The sequence below is a fragment of the Gopherus flavomarginatus genome, chromosome 2 (assembly GCF_025201925.1).
Source record: "Gopherus flavomarginatus isolate rGopFla2 chromosome 2, rGopFla2.mat.asm, whole genome shotgun sequence".
NCBI classification, from domain to species: domain Eukaryota; kingdom Metazoa; phylum Chordata; order Testudines; family Testudinidae; genus Gopherus; species Gopherus flavomarginatus.
In genome coordinates, this window is record NC_066618.1 from 80,398,643 (window position 1) to 80,420,598 (window position 21,956).

General features: G+C 44.0%; 1 protein-coding gene across 1 annotated transcript in view; it reads left to right on the forward strand.

Annotated features, from left to right (window-relative positions):
- Window positions 1–1,186: 1,186 nt before the first annotated feature.
- The window catches only part of SH3BP5 (SH3 domain binding protein 5), a 55,982-nt gene continuing 35,212 nt past the window's right edge, over window positions 1,187–21,956 (forward strand). The window contains exons 1-3 of the mRNA XM_050938493.1: window positions 1,187–1,351; window positions 4,766–4,828; window positions 20,836–20,964. Coding sequence (XP_050794450.1) covers window positions 1,274–1,351; window positions 4,766–4,828; window positions 20,836–20,964 — 270 coding nt within the window. The 5' untranslated portion in view covers window positions 1,187–1,273. The remainder of the gene's footprint in view (window positions 1,352–4,765; window positions 4,829–20,835; window positions 20,965–21,956) is intronic.

Consider the following 21,956-nt stretch of genomic DNA (forward strand, 5'->3'; position numbering starts at 1 on the left):
TCTCCTTGGTGTGGACAGAAGGAAAGATGGGTGTGGGACCTTTGATTTTACTTCTCCTACTATCAAAAACTGACGGTAAGGGGAACAAGAGCCAGAATTCCTGCTGCTGCTTCCCATTGCTGTGGCTGTGCAAAGAGGGGTTATCTCTACTATCTTCTCACGAGGGTTGAGGTGCTAATCCTGTAATAAACCCAGGGCTAACGGAGTACTATAACAAAAAGAGCTCTGCACTATGTGTGCTTTGCTTTGGCTACATTAGCCACTTAGCCAGTAGCCTTATTTTTGCACACCACCAAGGGTTCTAGGACGAGGTTCCTTTTTGCTGACACAAAAATGACGAGGTTTGTATGTTTTTGGGGTGGAGTTTGTTTATTTTTTTGCTGCATGCACCAGATACAAAATGTGTTGGCTCAGCTGCCGCACGCCAGAAGACCACGTTCGGATTGAATTTCCAAGGCTTCTAAAAGTGCTTTGCAAAAACATTTCAAGCCGCGGAACCTCACCAGCAAACTGCTGGAAAAAAAAACCCAACCCTCTGATGAGCTAGCCCGGCCCTGCACCTGAAGCCCCTAAGCGTTGTTAGCCGTGGCGCTGATCGTGATGTCACAAAGGTCCCTTGGCAAGCGAGGCGTTGCGAAACAATTCAGGTCCTGTTTTCACAGGGGTGTGCCCTAAATTAAAGAAGAAAACCAACAAACCCCTGGGCCAAACGAGACAGGCACCACGGGGCCTCAGGAGGTTGGTTTCCCAAGTTTTCTACAGGGCATCAGCTGCTCTTTAGGCCGGGGCAGCAGTGGGTGAGAATGAGTCACGGCCTCCTGCTGGGGCTGCTCATCCCCAGTAACTCCCTGTCGGTAACACCTGCCCAGGGCTGGCTCTTACCGACGCCGGGCAGAGCCAGCGGCCCGATGGGAATCCCGCCTGCCGAGCCAGCGGCGCGGCGCTTTGCACAGCGCCCCCGCCGCTTGCCCCCTTTCCGCAGCCGCACAAAGGAGAAGCGAGAAGGCAGCGGGCGGCTGCCAGGTGCTGTCAAGAGCTGGCGGGGGCGGCGCTTGTCACCGTGGGGGTGGGGAGGCTGCTTTCGCCCGCTGATTTGGCAGGCGGGCCGGGGGATGGGCCGCGGCCGAGGCGGCGCCCGGCTGACAGCGAGCTAGCGGCAGGCAGGGGGTGTGGGCAGGCGGGTTTCCTCCGCGCGGCCGGCGAGAGCGACACGTCCCCGGGGCCCCTTTCCCCGCGCGGCCGCGGCCAGCTCGGAGCTTGGGAGCCCGGCCCCATGGAGCCCGCGGGCCGGAGGAGCCGGCCCGAGGAGGGGGATTGGCCCGAGGAGGAGGAGGTGGACCCCAGGATCCAGGTGAGGCAGGAGAGCGAGCCCCGGGGATGCTGCGGAGCCGGCCGGCCCCGGGGGCTGGCTCTGCCCAAGCCCCGCACGCTTTGGGCGGACAATGCCTAGTCTCTGCGCCCTGAGCCATGGGCCTCAGCCTGGGGGTGGGACGGTCCTGCACGGAGCTGCGATCGCAGAGCGGGGGAGGGGTGTTCTGGTGGAGGGGGTCCCCTGCTTTGGTGAGGGGTCACTGCGTTTGCTCCCCATCCCTGCACAGGTCTTCCATAGATCTTCTCCGTGTTAGCCCCTTGCCACTCCGCCCCCCACCCGATGGGACGTGCAGCCGCTGTGCATCTGCCCGCTGAGCTCATTAGGTTTCTGCTGGGGTATTTCTGCGGATGGGTGGAGAGGCTGCTGGAGCACCGGGTGCCTGCCTGCTCCCCTTCGGGAGAGGGGGTTTAAAAGACCCCCTTTTAGGCAGCCCAGTGTGTGCGCTGGAGACAAGCCACCCCCCACCCCCACATAGGCAGCATCACAGTGTGGGGGCTTTTCTGAGCCTCCCAGAACTTAAAGCAGCCTGCCCCTTTCTGAACCCAAAGTGAAACCTCCTGTGATATTATGCTTGGGCTGCAAGAATATCTGAAGAGTGGTTTCTGCGGTGTGTGTGTGTCTGCACACAGACAAGACAATGCAACTGTGATTTTCTTCAGTACCATTCATACAGGGCGTCTTTCAAAGCGCTGCACAGTAGTTACAAGACCAGAGCTGAATCATTTGTGGCTTGGCTGTTAAATAAGATTGGGTTTAGGGGTGGGGAACAAAACATGTTTGAAGCTGAGACCTGAAATAAGGTTGTTGGAGGGGGTCATGGTCTCTGTTAGTTTGATGCCCGCAGCTGAACAAGGGCATTTGTGAAGTTGTATTAGTATGATTAAAGCTGTTCATGCTGGTTGTTTAAGATTATTATATTTTCCATTAAAATGTTATGTGCCATGGTTCTCTTCCTTTCCTTTAAATTAAAATTCTGACTTTTGCATTTTTTGTTGTGATTGAAAAATCAAACCTTATTTGTAAACCTACAGGGAGGAGATAAAATTCTTAATAATAATAATTAATAATGGTGGGATTTTAATTAAAAAGGAAAACACAGGCTTTGAAATACAAAATGTTACTTTCCTTTTACCTGTGATTTTAAAATGCTCTTGAATCTTTCTTTTGAACAGTGTTCCGTATCTTTCTCCCCTCAAATTCATGACCTGACCTATTTCTTGGTGGAAAGATCAGTATGGCCCTAATCCTGCAAAGACCTACACCCAGCCTTAATTTTATGCCCTGAGTAGTCCCTTAGTGGGATTACTGGCTGTGTGTAAAGTTAAGCCCATGTAGAAGTCTTTGATGGATCAGGCCTATATCTGTCTTCTTTATCTTTTTGCAAGAGCTGTACAGATTTGTGGCAACATTTTCAGATGTGGGTGCCTAAAGATAAGTCTGATTCTGCAAACACTTCAGAGACTGAGGTGCACTAGCTCCTAATGACTGAAATTTTGTCCTTGGGTTCTTTTTTATATGGAATATGGCTCTGTTTATCTAATCAGCACTGGGAGTTTGATTGCATGCTGTTAATGAAATGGTGATGGTGGTGGTTTTTGTGTGTTTTTTGATAATCTGGCTAAATAAATGTCTGTTGCTTTAACATTTGTAGGGCAAAACCTTCTTACTTAGATAACTAAACAGTAATTTGAAATGTATTAAAACCTGCTATTAAAAAAATAAAAAACAATTGTCTTTAATGTCCAAAATCAAATCTGACTTCTGTGGGTAACAAAGCTATATTGTTAGAACTAATATCTTTTCATTGTGACCAGATTAATTAATGTAATTTGGTGGACAGTCACTCAATAGCTGATCAATTCATGGTGTGGGTCCTTTAGTACAATTCAACATTGAGGGCTAAATTCTGATACTTCTGTTGCAGAAAGAGGGTATTGGTGTAACTGCTTCTAATGTATTGTGAGATGAGTCCCTTTTTGTACTTACTGTCTTTGCATGTGCCTGTTTCTATTACAGTATTGACACTATGTTCTAATCCTTGTCTTTGTCTGGGTGTATACCTCCTTCCCTACCACTGTGAAGACTAATGGCCTTGTTTTAAAAACTGTCTTACTGGGAACTAGCTGACATTAGCTACATTCTTTTAAGATACGGATTGTGTGTCATATATATTAATACTAAATAAGAATAACCCAAAGCAAGAACTGTACTTTATTAAAACTAGAATATAAGTGAAGTTTCTCAGCTTGTTTTTCTCTTTACTGAGTAGCTGAATGCTGAGACTAGGGGTTTGGCTACACTTGCAGCTGTACAGTGCTGGGAGTTAAAGCTGTCTTCGTACAGCTGTGTAGGGAAAGTGCTGCAGTGTGGCCACACTGACAGCTACCAGCGCTGCAGTGTGGCCACATTTGCAGCATTTGCTGTGGTGTTGGGAGTGGTGCATTATGGGCAACTATCCCAGTGTTCAAGTGGCTGCAGTGTGCTTTTCAAAAGAGGGGGGTGGGGTGGAGTGTGACAGGGAGCGTGCGGGGGAGAGAGAGTGGATTTTTGGAGCCGACACTGTGTCAGCTCCCTGCCTTGCAAATTCCGACCACTTCCCCCACCCCTCTCTCATTCACTCTTAAATGCAAATAGCCTTCAGATCAGATAAGCAGCTGCTCTGAGCCCCCCCCCCCCCCCCCGCACAGTGCTGTTTCTCTCCTCAAGCAAACACTAGTTGGGGACATTCCCTGCCTGCCTCTGCTGGAGCAAGCAATTGCTTTGTTTGTTTTTGAGATAAGCAGCTCCGGGAGCACCCCCCCCAGTTCACAACGAAACAAAGAGAGGCATCATAACAAAACAAAGAGAGTTCTTTAGTTAAAAGCATTATGGGAAAATTCCGGAGGTCAGTAACAGCGTAGTAAGATTAATCACTGTTTACACTGACACTGCAGCACCAGAGCTGTTCTCTTTGTTCCTCTCATCCATGTGGAGTACAACCAGCGCTGTAGCCAGGGAGATACAGTGCTTTATGTGTCTTACAAGTGTGGACGGGGAGTAAGTTGCAGTGCTGTAAAGCCACCACCAGCGCTGCAACTCTCCAGTGTAGCCAAGGCCCAGGTGCTAAACTCACAGACTTGTAAGGCCAAGAAGGAACCAACCATCCTGATAATATAGTCTGACCTCGGACACATTGCAGACCACAGAATCTCGCCCACCCGCTTCTATAATAGACCCATAACCTCTGGCTGAGTTCCTTCAAATGTCTAAATCTCTGTTTTCATTTAACATTACAGCCAGAGCCCTAATGTGCTTTCTTTGGGGATGCCAGATGACATTTAATAGAACCTTTCCTTCTTGGTCATGTTGGTGTCTGATTACTCAGTGCATGCTTGTGTGTTTGCTCTTTTCTAGGGGGAATTGGAAAAGTTAAATCAATCTACGGATGACATCAATCGAAGAGAAACTGAACTTGAGGTAGGGAGCTACTTCTCATACTGTCCTTTCTTGTAAAAAGGCTTCTGTGAGAAACATCTTTATTTTAATGGGATCGTCCAGTTCTCTGTGATAATTTGACACTAGATACCTGATGAATGACTCTGAAACAGTAGCTGTCTGGGTTTGAGCTGAAGTGGGTCAATGGTAAAGGGATGCTGTGAGATTAAAAAACATATTTAAAAAGAGAATTTCTTAGTTTAGATGATTGAAATTATTTTTAAACCATGTTCAATTCCACTGTTTTCTATAGTTTACTTTTTGTTTCTCATTAATCTTAGTCAGTGAAAATACACCCACTAGCTCAGGGGTCCTCAAACTGGGGGTCGGGACCCCTCAAGGGGCCATGAGGTTATTACATGGGGGGGTCGCGAGCTGTCAGCCTCCACCCCAAACCTCACTTTACCTCCAGCATTTATAATGGTGTTAAATATATGATAAAGTGTTTTTAATGTACAAGGGGGGGGTCGCACTCAGAGGCTTGCTGTGTGAAAGGGGTCAACAGTACAAAAGTCTGAGAACCCCTGCACTAGCTAGCCCTTCATAATTGAAGTCTCTCCATTTTTTTTTTTTTACTAGTCAATTTCACTTATGTCATCACTTTCTGGTTGTCAAGTGGGAGAAAGTTTCTATGTTTGGGTTGCAAATATTGCAAAGAAAGGTGTTAAATGCAAATAAAATGTCTTCATGGATTTTTAAATCCCTGTACTAGGTTCTGGACAACTTTTAAAAAGCTAGAACTTAATTTTTGTACCTAAGCTACACGCCACTTTCTTTTATTAGGCACCAATGAAAATGAAAGCCTGCAATAGCATCAGATGGCTGTGCAGATGGAAGAAAATCAACATAAAATAAGTGATGCAAAAGTATTACTTAATTATATTTCACTATATTATGTAAATCTGTTTAATTCTGGATAGTATGTTTCACTTCACCTTTTTAAATGATTATTACATTTTAAAAATACAACTATATAAGTACCTATCCTGTAAATTAAAAATTGTAACTTTAAAAAAAAAAAAAGACTGCTCCGGAATATGTCTCTTTTAGCCCTCAAAAGGTGTGGGCTGAGAAAAATATATTTTGGGGTATATCTTTGCTTTCTGTTGTGACTTCTTAATTTATGGGATATGTGTCCATAGCAATGTATGGGCACCTCCAGTTGTATGTCATTATTATTTGAATTTTAAAATACAAGATTACAGTAAAATGTACATTCAAAGTTGAGTAGACTTGCAAAGTTCTATAGTAAATAAGTGGTCCTTTCACATCAAACACTTATGCTTTTTTTCCCTCTGTCTGCACAACTGTCTTACACTTTTCAGGCTTTCATTTTCTGTCTGAGGCGAAGTCTGTAAATCATGAAGAATGTTTGGTGAATATAATTATCAGTGTTGCAGAGAGCTGCCTATACGACAGGCAGAATTATTAATTCTGCAGTTGAAATATATGCTTTTAAGTAGCTCTGCAGCATGATTTTAAATTTCACAAGTAAGCTTTTAATCCAATATATAAATAGTCAGTTCATCTCAACAGCCACCAATCTCCTTATTTCATGCTGAGGCACTGAAATTGAATGACATCACTATGAATGGTGGCTTGAATTTCATTAGACCTGTGGTACCCTGTGCCGACAACATATTATACCACAGGTGGAATAGTAGTATTGAACCACAACCTGTAAACGCTTATACATGTGATAATGGGACTACTCGCCTGGCTAAGTTATTCATGTGCTTAAGTGTATTCACAACCTAGAAACTTGTTCGTTCTGTACTTCGTCTGGTTGAACTATGCTTGTAGAAGACTTGCTGAACTCTAAAGTTTAAATTCATCCCTGGTCTACTGGCACCATTGGAATTCAATGAGAGATACATTTTGACACAAGGGTTAACACAATTTCTGTCCCTTCCCCTTATTTATTATAAGAAATATTCAATTTTAAACATCAAAGGAAACAATTGTGATAGGCTTCCTGCCTCTACCTTGAATAGACACTCGCTCAGGGTATGTCTGTAATGCTTACTGCAAGCAGTGTTTGACAGAATTCTTATTGACATCGTGTCTCTGTGAAAGTTTCTTCTCCAACAAAAACCTTCTTACATTGAGGCCAGTTTATGTAATATTAGGCAATCAAAATTTGATCCCAGAATTTTCATTTTTCTTGATCAGTTTAAACTTGTGACAGTTGACTGTCACAAGCAAGTAATCGCTAACATTTTATGTGCACAATGACAAAATTGGTCAATGTAAGATATATTTATATATAATATTTTTTATTTAGAACTCCTAAAAAATTATACTTAGAAAAACCCTTATTCACACTAAATAACAGGAGAAAAAAATCTACAGAGCTGCCTCATAGGCATAAATCTACAGTGAACTCTGGGGAAGAGATTATCTCAGTCCTAAATTTGAGGGTGTCATTCTACTTCAAGGATCCTTCAAAAGAGGGTGAAAACCTGAGAACATTATATTCAACGGAACTGCATTTGGAGCTTTTGTTTGTTACCTGAGTGAGAGAAGACACCCATTCAAAACGTATCTGTTGCTGCCTCTTCCTAGTCTAGAACAGCAGCTTCTGCTGCTGTTGTAGAAATGACCTGGTTAAATATTTAGATGACGAGAGATGACAGAATGTTTCTCTTTAAACAGACAGTGGAATTATATTTATCCTAGTCCTCCTTTCATTTTTCAAATTTGCCAGCTACTACCCTAACAACTTCGGTGGAAGTGAACATAGACCCTTATCTCCATTGGAAACAATGGGTCCCAGCACAGATGTAGGAGTTTGTGCAAGCAGATCTCACTGCAGATTTGGAGCCTTAGTTTGTTCTCCTTGCTGGCTGGAGTCTTGCATGTATCCTCCAGTATTCAACCTTTGCAGCTGTGACCTTTCCCAGACTATCAGCCAAAGGAAGGGGCATACTTAAATATACTTGCAGTTTCCAAAGGGGCAACAGGTTTTTCCACAGCTACTGCTGTACTTGGGAATGCTCACCCTTTCCTGAGCTGTTTTTGGGAGCGGGAGGGTGAAGACCCAAAGAAACTCACTCTTGTCACTAACCTGTCATTATTACATTGAGAGTTGATTTATGAATATTGCTCCCAGGTCACTGAAACATCCGTATGGTCCTGATGCTCTTACTGATAAGATCTGCACTGTTCTGTATACTGTAAAATCAGCTCTTGTGGAGATATTTTAGGTCAAAACCACTCTATGCAACAGTGTATGACTTCATATATGCAGAAAAGATTGAGCCTTAAGCATCTAAGACAAACCTCAGGAAGAAGTGAGTTTCACGTTGAAATATTAACCGACTGGATACCCTCTTGACATTCTTTATGACCATTTTATTTTACGTATTTACTTTCATATCAGTTTCCTTTGGAATATTTAAATCCTGATCCTGTAAGGGGGCCTACATAGTTGGGCCCATATGCCAGTGCAGAGCTACTGATGTTGGTGAGACTCCACAGGTTTAAGGAACCGTCTTCAGGGAACAGGCTGCAAGATGAGTACCAAAGTGAGTGTGTGGGGAGACTGGATCCTTATTTGAGGCACATAATTTTGGACCGTTGATTAGTTCTTTTTAGTCCAGTCATTGCTGGTGGGCTACTTAACTTACATCAAGGAAGTGAAGTGAGTCTTGTAAATCGCATAATTCTCAGCGTTAAGTATTCCAAAAATAATCTGCGAAAGCAATTTGCTAGAACATGCCATCTTTAAAGTACTACAGAAAAATGTTGTGGCATGTGTTGTGTGGCTTGATTCACTATTGATATGCAGAAAGGCTGGCTTTCTGGGTGACTGAGTGGTTGGAGTCTTATGAATTCTGGGTTCTATAACTGGCTCTGCCACAGACTTTCTGTGTGACCTTGAGCAAATCACTTAAGGCCTGATTATCTCCCCCTCCCCCCAAGTGTGGCGAACACATCCAGTTCTCATGGACTGTAAAGGAGGTTACGGATGCTGACTACCTCTGAAAATCAGGCATTAATCTCTTTGCCTCTGGTCCTCATCTATAAAATGGCAATAATACTGCTCCTCCACCTCACAGGAGTGTTATGGGGGTAAATTCACTGATATTTGTAAGGTGCTGAGAAACAATGCTGATGGAAGGGACAGACCCACAAGTACTCAGCTGCTTGATGTAGAGACAGCACTATTCATTCCAGAGAGCCAGTAAGAGGAACAGCCTATTATTTTAGCAGCTGAGCCCCACTTCAGTTCTTATCCAATAAAGTAATTACATAACAAACAAAGCAAGCGTGTGATAGGATTTAGAAGGGTGTGAGTGTAAATGCTGTGAAGTCATTTTCGGTGGCTTTATCAGTTCTGTGAGGCAGTAAATAAGTATACCGTTTGCCCTCTCAACCACCGCCATTTAAACCCTGGGGAAAGAACTTGACCTGATGCCTACTGTTAAAATGCATTCAGGATTGTTTTAGTCTTAAAAGGACACCAGGCTGCAGATAGTTACATGCTGGATTAATTAATGTACCGCCTATTAATGAATCTGTGATTAGGCTTGTTTTAAAATCTATACCTCTGCTCTCTCACAGTGGAACTCTGAATGTTACTGATGCAGCAAAGGATTATGGGGATCCTCAAAGCGATTTAACACTTGGCTTCTCTAATATTCTTGTTAATATTTGAAACATTCATGAAGAGGTGGGGGAGCCTGCTGTAAATATCTGAAAGTGGCGATAGGAAAATAAATCGGACAACAACAAGTTAGAGCGCTGCCTTATTACTTTGGGGGCTTTCTTCCTGGGTCTTGGAAATGCTGTGTCCTCCTGTCCCCAAAATCAGAATCATAAACTATTTTAATGAATGCGTATAATCCATAGTATGAAACGCATTCACCACATAAAAGGATGTCCTTGATAAACTCTGAAAAGTAGGATGCAGGTATAAGGGACTCGGCTGACCCACGGGCAGCACTACACTAGCACTATGACATAAATATAACAAACCACCACTGGCTCCCAACAATCCAAATTGTGTCTTGCATTTGTAGCACTATCTCTTGCACTGCTGTAGCTAAAGCCTTGCTGGCTTCTCTTAAGTTCTGTAGAGGGTATTAATGCTCTATGAAAATGTGGGATTAATAGTGCTGCATTCAGCCATGCACGCCACAAGCTGGCACTGTGCAGGCTCCTCTACCCAAGCTTGCCAATGTCCTCTAATCCTTCCTGACCTGCAAGACCCCTTGCTATTTTTAGTTCTGGGCTTCTCTTACAGAGACTGCCAATGATCCTGAGTTGTAGGTTGCCTTTGTGCTGGTCACAGTTAGAGAGCTAGAATGCACATCATCAAAATCGTTTTCACTTGTGCCCTCTGTCAGCATTTGAACTCCTCTGCAAAGATGAAAGATGAAGCGCACTAATCTCTGTACCTTGAAGGAAAAATCTTTTGTCAACAATTTTATTATAAAATTTTCTCCTCATTTGTAAACTTGTTTTTGGGGTGAGGGTTTCGATTCTTCAGGTGGGAACTTGCTGTACAAGATTTTAGGCTAGGATCTCTACACCTCCTCCAAATTTTAGAAAAAGTGCTTATCAGCGGTGGCTGGTTTGATTAACGTGCAGAGCATGTATGTACCTGCTGTAAGAGCTCGTATCTTCAGAGACAGTATCATTTTTGTCAGTGCCTGTATGAAGCATTTTCACAAGAATCTAGAAAATGGCCCAGTTGAAAGCTCAGTGTCTGAGACTTGTCCCCTGTTTGTTGGCTCTTTGGTGAGCACGGAGTGTGGTGAGATAGCTGCAGAATAGGATTTGTGAAAAGTTCACCTGTTCAAAAGGATGGAGTAGATGGAAATAGGGAGGGGTGTGTGCGTGCATGCACATGTGCTCACAATCCAAAACGTGGCTGGTATCATGGGTCAAACCTCTGGCCTTCCAACTCAGCCCCTCAAGCTCTTTCTGATAATCCATTAGTTTGTGGTGGAAATGGGCAATAGGCATCTGTACATGAACTGTTCTTTCCCTTCCATTTCTGACTGTACAAAAATGATTTCTTTCTGACTACCCCGCTTCTGGAAAGAACCATTGCCCAAGAGAGCCAGATGGTTTTTCACCCTCCCTCCTGCCCCCCCCCCCGAAGCAGAAGTGTGCTGATGGCACAGGGAGTTAATAAAAAAAAGAGTGCTTAGAGAGACCACCCAATTTCTCCTTTTCTATAAAACTAAACTTCAGCTTGGCAGTGGGCCCTGCCTGCAACTGTTGTGAGGCTGGAGGCTACAGGCGATGCCCCAAATCTCTATTTTCTAGCTGGCAAAAGGAATAGATCACTGGATGAGTCAGGTGACATCTTAATCTCATTAAAAAATTAAGTATTAAGAGTTAGTGGTTTTTCTTTTGAAAGACTGGCAGTTGTGTACTCTCCACATGACCTAGTAAAATACAAACCAGACAGCGAGGACCTTGAAAACTCAGAGCATTATCAAATTGTTTCTCAAGGGCCAGATTTTCAGTGTTAGGAGTGCACAAATGTTTCTGTGTCTAATGTAGATGTGCAGATATCAAGCGGGCATGCAAATTGGGTACACCTGGAATTTGAGGGCATAAGATATTGGTATGTCCCTAACTTTTGAAGGGCTGCTCTTAACTATCATAGCAGCATTAGATATCTATAGCATGAGAAAACAGAATGAATGTTTCCTCTGGCCCTTGGAAACTTACACTACTGTAAAGTAACCCTAACCCTAACCCTGAATGTATTTTGCAGTCAGTAGTACATTCCTTCCTACTGAATAATGGGTTGTCAAGAGGATCCTAGTTTCTGCATACTGCGTTGTGAAGAGGATATTGTAGCCCCAGCATTTGAAGTCCAGATGGAACTCTGAGCAATGAGTGAGTGAGCTGGGCCCTGTAATCTCCCTCAACTGCAAAGCTGTAGCAAATCACATTCCACAGAGCTCTGGATTTTAAACTGTTTTTAAATGCTGCATTTGAAAATACAGTCTGCTTGAAGGGCGGTCACCGAGGTTTGCCTGTCTTCTAGAATCTAGCTCCAAACCTCGCTTGTTGGCATTTGCATCAGAAAGGAACAAAAACATATTTGATCCTCTTAACAGCTGCTACATAAGTGCAAAATAGTATTGGGGGGGGGGGGGGCAGGGCACCGGGGACAGTTAAGTGGGGAGCCTTCTGTCTGAACAGTCTATTGTCAGATATGGTCCTCTGTTGTAGTTCAATAGCAGACTACTGCTCAAAAGAAACAGTTATTGGAATAAGTATCTGAGGGGTAGCGATGTTAGTCTGGATCTGTAAAAGCAGCAAAGGGTGCTGTGGCACCTTATAGACTAACAGACCTATTGGAGCATGAGCTTTCGTGGGTGAATACCCACTTCATCGGATGCGTGTAGTGGAAATTTCCAGAGGCAGGTATAATATGCAAGCGAAAATCAGACTAGAGATAATGAGGTTAGTTCAATCAGAGAGGGTGAGGCCCTTTTCTAGCAGTTGGTGTGACCACCAAGGGAGGAGAAACTGCTTTTGTAGTTGGCTAGCCATTCACAGTCTTTGTTTAATCCTGAGCTGGTGGTGTCAAATTTGCAGATGAACTGAAGCTTAGCAGTTTCTCTTTGAAGTCTGGTCCTGAAGTTTTTTTGCTGCAGTTTGGCTACCTTTAAATCTGCTATTGTGTGTCCAGAAAGATTGAAGTGTTCTCCTACAGGTTTTTGTATATTGCCATTCCTAATATCTGACTTGTGTCCATTTATCCTTTTAAGTAGGGACTGTCCAGTTTGGCCGATGTACATAGCAGAGGGGCATTGCTGGCATATGATGGCTTATATTACATTGGTGGACATGCAGGTGAATGAACCGGTGATGATGTGGCTGATCTGGTTAAGTCCTGGATGGTGTCGCTGGTGTAGATATGTGGGCAGAGTTGGCATTGAGGTTTGTTGCATACTTTGGTTCCTGAGTTAGTTACTATGGTGCAGTGTGCAGTTACTGGTGAGAATATGCTTCAGGTTGGTGAGTTGTCTGTGGGCAAGGACTGGCCTGCCACCTATGAAAGTGTGGGATCATTGTCCAGGATGGGTTGTAGATTCCTGATGATGCGTTGGAGAGGTTTTAGCTGGGGACTGTATGTGATGGCCAATGAAGTCCTGTTGGTTTCTTTCTTGGGCTTGTCTTGCAGTAGGAGGCTTCTGGGTACGCATCTAGCTCTGTTGATCTGTTTCCTTGTGTGGGTTCCACAGTTTTGAGACTGCTTGGTGATGATTTTGTAGGTTTTGGCCTCTGTCTGAAGGGTTGGAGCAGATGCAGTTATACCTCAATGCTTGGCTGTAGATGATGGATCGTGTGGTGTGTCTGGGATTGAAGTTGGAGGCATGAAAGTAGGCATAGCGGTCGGTGGGTTTTCGGTATAGGGTGGTGTTAAGGTGGCCATCACTTAATTGCACCGTGGTGTCTAGGAAGTGGACCTCCCATGTCAATTGGTCCAGGCTGAGGTTGATGGTGAGGTGGAAGCTGTTGAAATCTTGGTGGAATTTTTTCAGAGTCTCCTTTCCATGGGTCTAGATGATGATGTCATCAATGTAGTGTAGGTAGAGAAAGGGCATGAGTGGACGAGAGCTGAGGAAGCGTTGTTCCAGGTCAGCCATAAAAATACTGGCATATTGTGGGGCCATGCGAGTGCCCATAGCAGTACCACTGGTCTGGAGGTATATATTGCCATCAAATTTGAAATAGTTGTATGTGAGGATAAAGTCACAGAGCTCAGCAACCTGTTGTGCTGTGGCATCATCAGGGATATTGTTCCTGTTAGCTTGTATTCCATCTGCATCCATGGTGGCTAGGATGGTGTTTTCTCAGGAAATCAGTGGTGTCACGGAGATAGCTGGGAGTGCTGGTGGTGTAGGGTCTGAGTAGAGAGTCCACATATCCAGACAGTCCTTCAGTGAGAATTCCAGTGCCTGAGATGATGGGGTATCCAGTTATTGGAACAGTCTGCTTTTCAAAAAGGACTATTCCAACAGCAGCATGTTGGGTAGGAGACTGGCATGCTCCCCAAAGCTACACTTCTAGAATCTCCCTATTGGCAGGGCCAGTGCAACCACTAGGCAGACTAGGCTCCAAGTGGTTGGGAGCGCCAAAAAGCAGTGCCCCCTATTTTTTTTTTTTTTAAACAACGGAGCACAAGGCTGCTGCTACTCCCTGCCTCCCGGCTCTGGAGGGGCAAGGTGGAAGTTTCACCTAGGGCGCAAAATATCCTTGCACCAGCCCTGCCTATTGGCAAGGGGTAGAGGAGAGGGAGCTAAGGAATTCATAGTGAGGAACTGCTAGGACAATAAATATTCCCTTTGTGTTGAAGAGTAAACTCCAGTTGTCCCCATTTGATACATATTGGTGCTGCACTTTCCAGTTTTTTTTCCATGTGTCCTGTGGCTCTCAACCTTTCCAGACAATTGTACCCAGCTTTCAGGAGTTGGATTTGTCTTGTGTACCTCAAGTTTCACCTCCACTTAAAAACTACCTGCTTACAAAATCAGACATAAAAATACAAGTGTCACAGCCACTGTTACTGAAAAATTGTTTCCTTTCTCATGTTTACCAAATAATTATAAAATAAATCAATTGGAATGTAAATGTTGTGCTTACGTTTCAGTGTATAGTATATAGAGCAGTATAAAGAAGTAATTATCTGGAATTCTAGCTGTTAAGGGCTCCCAGTGTGAGGAGCTGGGTTTTGACCCTTTCCTTCGCCTCTCTCCACCATAATGCATACAGAAGTGAAACAGCCTGACTTCTGTTGCAACTTAAGGAAAAACTTCTTACAGTCTCAATTGAACAAGGGGGGAGAAAGAATGAAATGTTAGGCACAATTACTTAAAATCACCCTCTTACTGGAAATATTGTTATCCTACTAGCCTTACAAGGAACTTTGAAGGATAGTAAGATAACGTTTGGCAGACTCTATTGCCAAAAGAGAATGGAGGAAAAAGTTTGCTTTGCTCGGCTTGTTTACTTTGGCATTTGAGCAAACTGTACAGTTAGCTTTACTGTTCTCCATTCTATGTAGTTTGCCTTGTTTTATGCGCAGGGCATAGCATAGCAACAGGAGAGGGGAAAAACATTTAATTGTAAAACCACAAAAAATTGTCGGAGTGACTCATGAGCAGGGATAGTACCTGAAACTGCAGAGAAACTACTTTGAATACTACTAATTGATCAGATTTAAAGTTGATGAATGAATTTTAATTATTTTTATAAGGAACCGAAAGACCAAATATAGATGGGCAGAAAGAACTGAATCTCTGTGGGTTTCGTCTGAGCAGCCTTGCAGCACTCAACGCTCCTGTGACTGCTTTGCTGTGTGCCCCATGCTGCACCATTACAGTTTTTTCACTTCCTTTCCCCAGCAGACACATGCTAGGGCGTTAGATAGAGACAGAAGAGGTACCTTGCGGTTAAAGAAGGTAAATGCAAAACATGTACATCTACAGGACTGTAATGGCAGCTGGTCATGGAGAGCAAGGCAATAGATAATTTGGAGGTGCAGGTGGAGAAGAGTCCTCCCAGTGCATGTGATAGGCCTGTCTGGTATATCTATCTCAGGTATTTATATGGCCCCCTTGACTATAGTATCTAAGCTCCTCAGAATCTTTACTGTATTTATCCTCACAACACCCCTGTGAGAGGTGGGAGTGCTATAATCCTCATTGGAAAGACAGGGAACTGAGGCAGAGAGGACCTAAATGATTTGCCCACGGTCACATGGGAAGTCTGTGGTAGAGCAAAGGCTTGAGGCTGAGTGTCTCAGGTCCCAGGCTAATGCCCCAAGTGCTGGATCATCTTTTCTTTGCAATGGATCTGGGTGTTTGGAATGCCCGTCCGTTCACATAAGCTCTCCGAATGTTGAGCAAACACTCCAGGTGTCGTGGCACTTCTGAGCAAGCCTGGCCAGTGCTTCTGCCCACTCCAGCTCAATTCAAACTGTGTGGCAGAGCTGGTGTCAGTGGGCAGTGTAGCTATTGCAGCTGCACTAGTTCAGTTGGTCCATCAGCACAGTTGGTTGGTGGTATTCTATGCCCTTCACTGGCATATGGAGCCTGTGCTGTCATTGTATGTCCCTGCTCTGGGGAGTTGTGCCTGGGACTTTGGGCAGGTGGTACAGCAGATGTTGGTGGGAGTGGCATCAGTTTAGGCTAACTGGCTAGTGTAGATGCACTGAACTACAGGGACAAACAGTGCTACAGTTGCTTAGCTGAAACGTTTAACATGGAAGTGCCTCTTGTGTTGAGAGGGCTAATGAAAAGTGAAAGTAGAGTGGGGGAATGAAACAGAGGGGTGGTAACCTCTCTGGGAGCTAGTGGTGCTTTGGGTTTTGCTAATGATCAAGGCACATAAAAGACAAGAGTCTGCTGATCATTTTTTACCATTCAGAAGAAAGTTGAACATGCAGAATTAGGATCTTCTGTTTCTGATAAACAGAAACTTGAGGACATATTCTGGTTTAAAATGGGCTGTCTGGTTAAACCATAGGGTTTAAAAACAATTATCATCTAACCAACTTTCTCTTATTCATCAGAATTTCATTTGGGTTCCTCATTGTGTGTCGTGTCTTGTTTTAAAAAAAAAGACCCCAATCCTCAGAACACTTGAACATAGATGTAAGTTTACTCATTGACTTGAATGGGACTATTCACAGGGGTTAAGCTAAGCATGTGCTTAAGTGTTTGCAAGATGTATGCCTAAGGTGCCAATTAGAGAGGCGCTTGTTACAGCACAGTAATTAGGAGGTACTTCATTGGATAAAGATCTGTGGCTTCTCACCAGATTTGCTCTTGGTTTGATAGTTCCCTGCTGTTTTTATTCCATGTGGAGATAGTCACATCCGCTTCCCTAAGGGATGAGAGTACATATAATTAAACATGAATAAAACTGGGGAAGGTCTCAATGCACAAATTAGTCATTATAAGGAGTTTCTGTTGACAGTTTTCTTCCTTCCAAGAGTGTTTTTATGGAGCTAAGAATGAGGCTGTTGAGGGTCTCTTCACATGCATTAAAGATCTCTCACATTTTAACACACAACCCTCCCTACCCTCATCTGAAAATCTGGGGAAAGTGAAAATAAACTCAACTAACAATGTCCCTTAGAAATGAGTTTTTAATGGTAAGTTTCCCAGCAGGGCAAGAACATTCTCGCCCCCACCCCCTTTAAATATACTTTGCTATTTAAAAGTAATTTTTGTGCAATGAATTCATCATATTTGCTAAAGCAATTTAATTTCACCTATTTGTGAAGCTCACATTTTGAGTAGTGAACCATATAAAATCCATTAATCTAATTAGAAATGCTGTAATTTGTTTAACTCTTCTGATTCAGAAGCTTGCTTATTTATTTCATACATGTATTGTCTGGCCATTATCTCATGATGCAGTTTGATACTAACTCTTTTTCTCCAAGAAAAGAGACTTAAGCTAGATCAGAGTTATAAAATAGAATGGAACTGTTAAAATACTAAATTAACATTGGCTGTTGCCACATTAGGCATAACTATTAACATGGGGACAAAAAAATATGCTATTGATCCTGTTAGGATTTTAGATAATACTGAAAATCAGCCATAATTGGGTGTACTAAAAATACATTTTAATAGTTTGTTTTGAATCTTTCCCTTCTGCCTTTATGAATATCAAGTGTTAGGTTCCAATCTTTTTTTGTTAACCTTGGCAATGAATATTCAACTTTGTATTCTAGAAATCTCAGGGCTTGTCTACATCACAAAGTTGCAGCGCTGGTGAGGGGCTTACAGCGCTGCAACTTAGGAGGTGTACACATCTGCAGGGCATCACCAGCGCTGCAACTCCCTGTTTGCAGCGCTGGCCGTACTCCCGTTTTGTCTCGGGTGTAGAGGATCCAGCGCTGGTGATCCAGTGCTGGTAATCAAGTGTAGACACTTACCAGCGCTTTTCTTGACCTCCGTGGAATAAGCAGGTATCCCAGTATACCTGAGGAAGCCTCTCCTTCAAGCAGGTCTCCTTCCCTGCGGTTTGCAGGGGGGTCCGGGGAATGCGAGAGCAAACCGCGGGGAAGCTGGTTTCCTTCCCCGGTTTGCTCTCGCGTTCCCCGAACCCCCCGTGCAAGCAGGTCTCCTTCCCTGCGGTTTGCTCTCGCGTTCCCCGAACCCCCGAGCAAGCAGGTCTCCTTCCCTGCAGTTTGCTCTCGCGTTCCCCGAACCCCCAAGCAAGCAGGTCTCCTTCCCTGCGGTTTGCAGGGGGGTTCGGGGAACGCGAGAGCAAACCGCGGGGAAGCTGGTCTCCTTCCCCGGTTTGCTCTTGCGTTCCCCGAACCCCCAAGCAAGCAGTTCTCCTTCCCTGCGGTTTGCTCTCGCGTTCCCCGAACCCCCAAGCAAGCAGGTCTCCTTCCCTGCGGTTTGCAGGGGGGTTCAGGGAACGCGAGAGCAAACCGCGGGGAAGCTGGTCTCCTTCCCCGGTTTGCTGTCGCGTTCCCCGAACCCCCGAGCAAGCAGGTCTCCTTCCCTGCGGTTTGCTCTCGCGTTCCCCGAACCCCCGAGCAAGCAGGTCTCCTTCCCTGCGGTTTGCAGGGGGGTTCGGGGAACGCGAGAGCAAACCGCGGGGAAGCTGGTCTCCTTCCCTGCGGTTTGCTCTCGCGTTCCCCGAACCCCCGAGCAAGCAGTTCTCCTTCCCTGCGGTTTGCTCTCGCGTTCCCCGAACCCCCCTTGAAGCCGCCCAACAGCGCTGCAGTGTGGCCACATCTAACACCACTTGCAGCGCTGGTTGCTGTAAGTGTGGCCACTCTGCAGCGCTGGCCCTATACAGCTGTACTAATACAGCTGTAACAACCAGCGCTGCAAAATTGTAGATGTAGACATACCCTCAGGAAAAAAGGAAACAGGATCTGAATTAGACAGAGCTCCAAACCAGCTGCTCTCATTTAATCAAAATGTCACTCCAGCAGTGTGCCTAAATCCTTCTTTCTAATTAGAATTGCAAGGTTTGTCATGAGCTCACATGGTCCTTGCTCTTGGTTCCTTTAAATATAGAGCCAGGTTCCAATCTCAATTGCATCTGTCAGTCTGGAATAACTCAGAGTTATGCTGGATGCTGAAATCAGAATCGGATCCATTCTGTTTAAAAAAAATAAAAGTGGAACAGAAGGAGGATTCTAATCACCTTATCTAATTATAAAGAGGGCTAAATCCATTTGGGAATGACAGGAGTAGTTCTGGCTTTCTTAAGTATAGAAGAATAACGTCAAATGAGAAGCAACCATCTTCACTAACTGATGCAGCTAGAACTGAAAAGGTTGTCTTTCATGGCAGAAAAATGAACTGAAAGCTCTACAGAGATGTTGCCAGGAGGGTGTGTTTTAAATCAACCTTTTTATCTGAAAATTAGCATACAGACTCTTTAAAAGTTTCTGGTGCTTTCTCCTGGAGAAAGCAGGTCCTTTGAATCCTAGTTCCAGTTGTAAAATGGTGTCCCTTCTGCGAAATACCATGAAGGGCCTTCAGTTCCTGCTGCAGTTAATGTCAGTTGAGATCTCTTAACACAACATGGGATTGGGCCTTGAGATGGCAGGACCCACTGTGACCCAGGTCCAGCTTACAGAGCAGAAATGTTCAAAGAAGTGACCAGAATTCTGAAACTGCTTTGAAAGTCTCTTTAAATTCCTAAGTAAACATGTAGCTGTGTATTGTAACTATTCCCAAGAGATGTCCGTATTCTTTCCAGAGGACACTTAAAAGGACAAGTCCAAATCTCTCTGATATAGTGCAGGGACGTGAATTGCTCTCTAGTGTTAGAACTGTGATACTCAGACCTCAGTGGTTCAGGAGCCAAATTAGTGATCATCATTACCCCAAGTAGCCATAGTAGTGTGACTTAGTTTTGTTTACTTACTTACATGTGTATATATAATTATTCTTATAGCAAAACCAACCAAGTATTAATATTTTATCAACTACGGTTGGTTAATAACATAGTAAAAGCATCCTGATTGGTTAATAATTAAATCACACTGCATTTTAATATCATATGCTGCAAAGAGTCGCAGGAGCACATTAAAGAGACACTTGCCACTTGCAAGCTCAGTCTGAGTATCATTGTGGTAGAAAATCACACAACAGGCCAGGAGTATCTTTGTCCTTTACCTCCCTCTGCGCTCGGTGCGCTGCTGCTCTTCCCCTCCACTCCCAACCACTGGCCTATTAAGAAATCCTTCCTGGCTTATGCTGTCTTGATGTTTTTATATATGCTGCTTTCTGAAGATACATTCTGACATCCAGAATGGAAATCTTAGCTCTTGGGTCCATTCCAGGGTACTGGGTGTTATTATGACGGAACAGTTCTAGCTTAATACTAACGACAGCCACTATCCTAACATTCTTGGCTGCTCTTTGACTCCTAATCAACATCCCCCTACTAGGAACAACAGACCAAGAGAAGTAAATTTACACAAACGCTCTAACAACATGAGATAACATAAGAATGGCCTACTGGGTCAGACCAATGGTCCATCTAGCCCAGTATCCTATCTACCGACAGTGGCTAATGCCGGCTGCCCCAGAGGGAGTGAACCTAACAGTCAATGATCAAGTGATCTCTCTCCTGCCGTCCATCCCCACCCTCTGACAAACAGAGGCTAGGGATACCATTCCTTACCCGTCCTGTTTAATAGCCATTTATGGACTTAACCTCCGTGAATTTATCCAGTTCTCTCTTAAACCCTGTTATAGTCCTAGCCTTCACAAGCTCCTCATGCAAGGAGTTCCACGAGTTGACTGTGCGCTGTGTGAAGAACAACTTCCTTTTATTTGTTTTAAACCTGCTGCCCATTAATTTCATTTGGTGGCCCCTAGTTCTTGTATTATGGGAATAAGTAAATAACTTTTCCTTATCTACTTTCTCCACATCACTTATGATTTTATATACCTCTATCATATCCCCTCTTAGTCTTCTATCTTCTAATTTTTCTTCTATCTTTTCTTGCCTTCTTGTAGGATGCACGCCAAAAATTCCGCTCTGTGCTGGTGGAAGCTACAGTGAAACTAGATGAACTAGTAAAGAAGATTGGAAAAGCTGTGGAAGACTCTAAACCTTACTGGGAGGCCCGGAGGGTAGCCAGACAGGTGAGAACTCTCTCTTTTAAGCTTACGCTGGTAATTGGATCATGGTACGACACACACTGGAAAGTACACACTGGATACATCACATGGTACTATTTATAGCACCCTAAGTGTAGGCATTTGGCTGATGCTTTGATAGATGTTGGGGGTTGCATGCTTGCCATATGAATTGGTGGCAAAATCTGTTCCCATCCCGCACAGCAACTGTGTGTGCACACTAGTCTGAAAAGAACCACATAAGCATATGCTATCAATAGTAAAAGGCTTGTTCTATTCTCTAGCACTAATAATGGCCTTTCAGACAGTAAAAGACTTACTCAGGTTCCTTCCTCTCAGCAGTTATAATTGCTCTAAAACCAGTTATAGAGCTTGAATTCTTGTCTCTTGATTCTCTCTCTCTCTCAAAGCTTAATGCTAAGTACTAAAATTGAAGGGTATTGGAATTTGTTTAACCTCACTCCTTCTCCCCCACAACCAAGAGAATTCTGCTGTGATTTTTCCAGATAAGTATAAACACACAATATTCTCTGAAATGGGTGAATATTCAGGGATGTCTGAACTCTCCTCTCTGACATGAATTATGGCACTTGTGTGACAGTTGTGGGCAATATCACCCAAACTTGGGTGTTTAAAGTTAGGCATCCAGATCTGTTAACTTCATTGCTGGGGCTTGGAAAATCCCAGTTGCCTGGGGCAGGTGAGTGGACTGAGTTGGGCTGGGGAGCAGAGTGGCTGGAGCTGCTGGCTATAAAGGGGGTGAGAGCTCCTGGAAGCAGAGGTAACTTTTCTCTTTCTCAAGATAGGAAGTGCATGCGCAATATTTGTGCAATACATATATTTTACATCAAGCATGTTTTTATAGTTCTACAAATATGACTTTGTCAAACCCAAACGTAAAACTTTGTAAGTTACTCCCTTATAAATCGGTGATAGATGTGGGTGCTTTGTACTACTGAAAATTGGACCACTTTGTAAGGGATATAACTTCAGGCGCC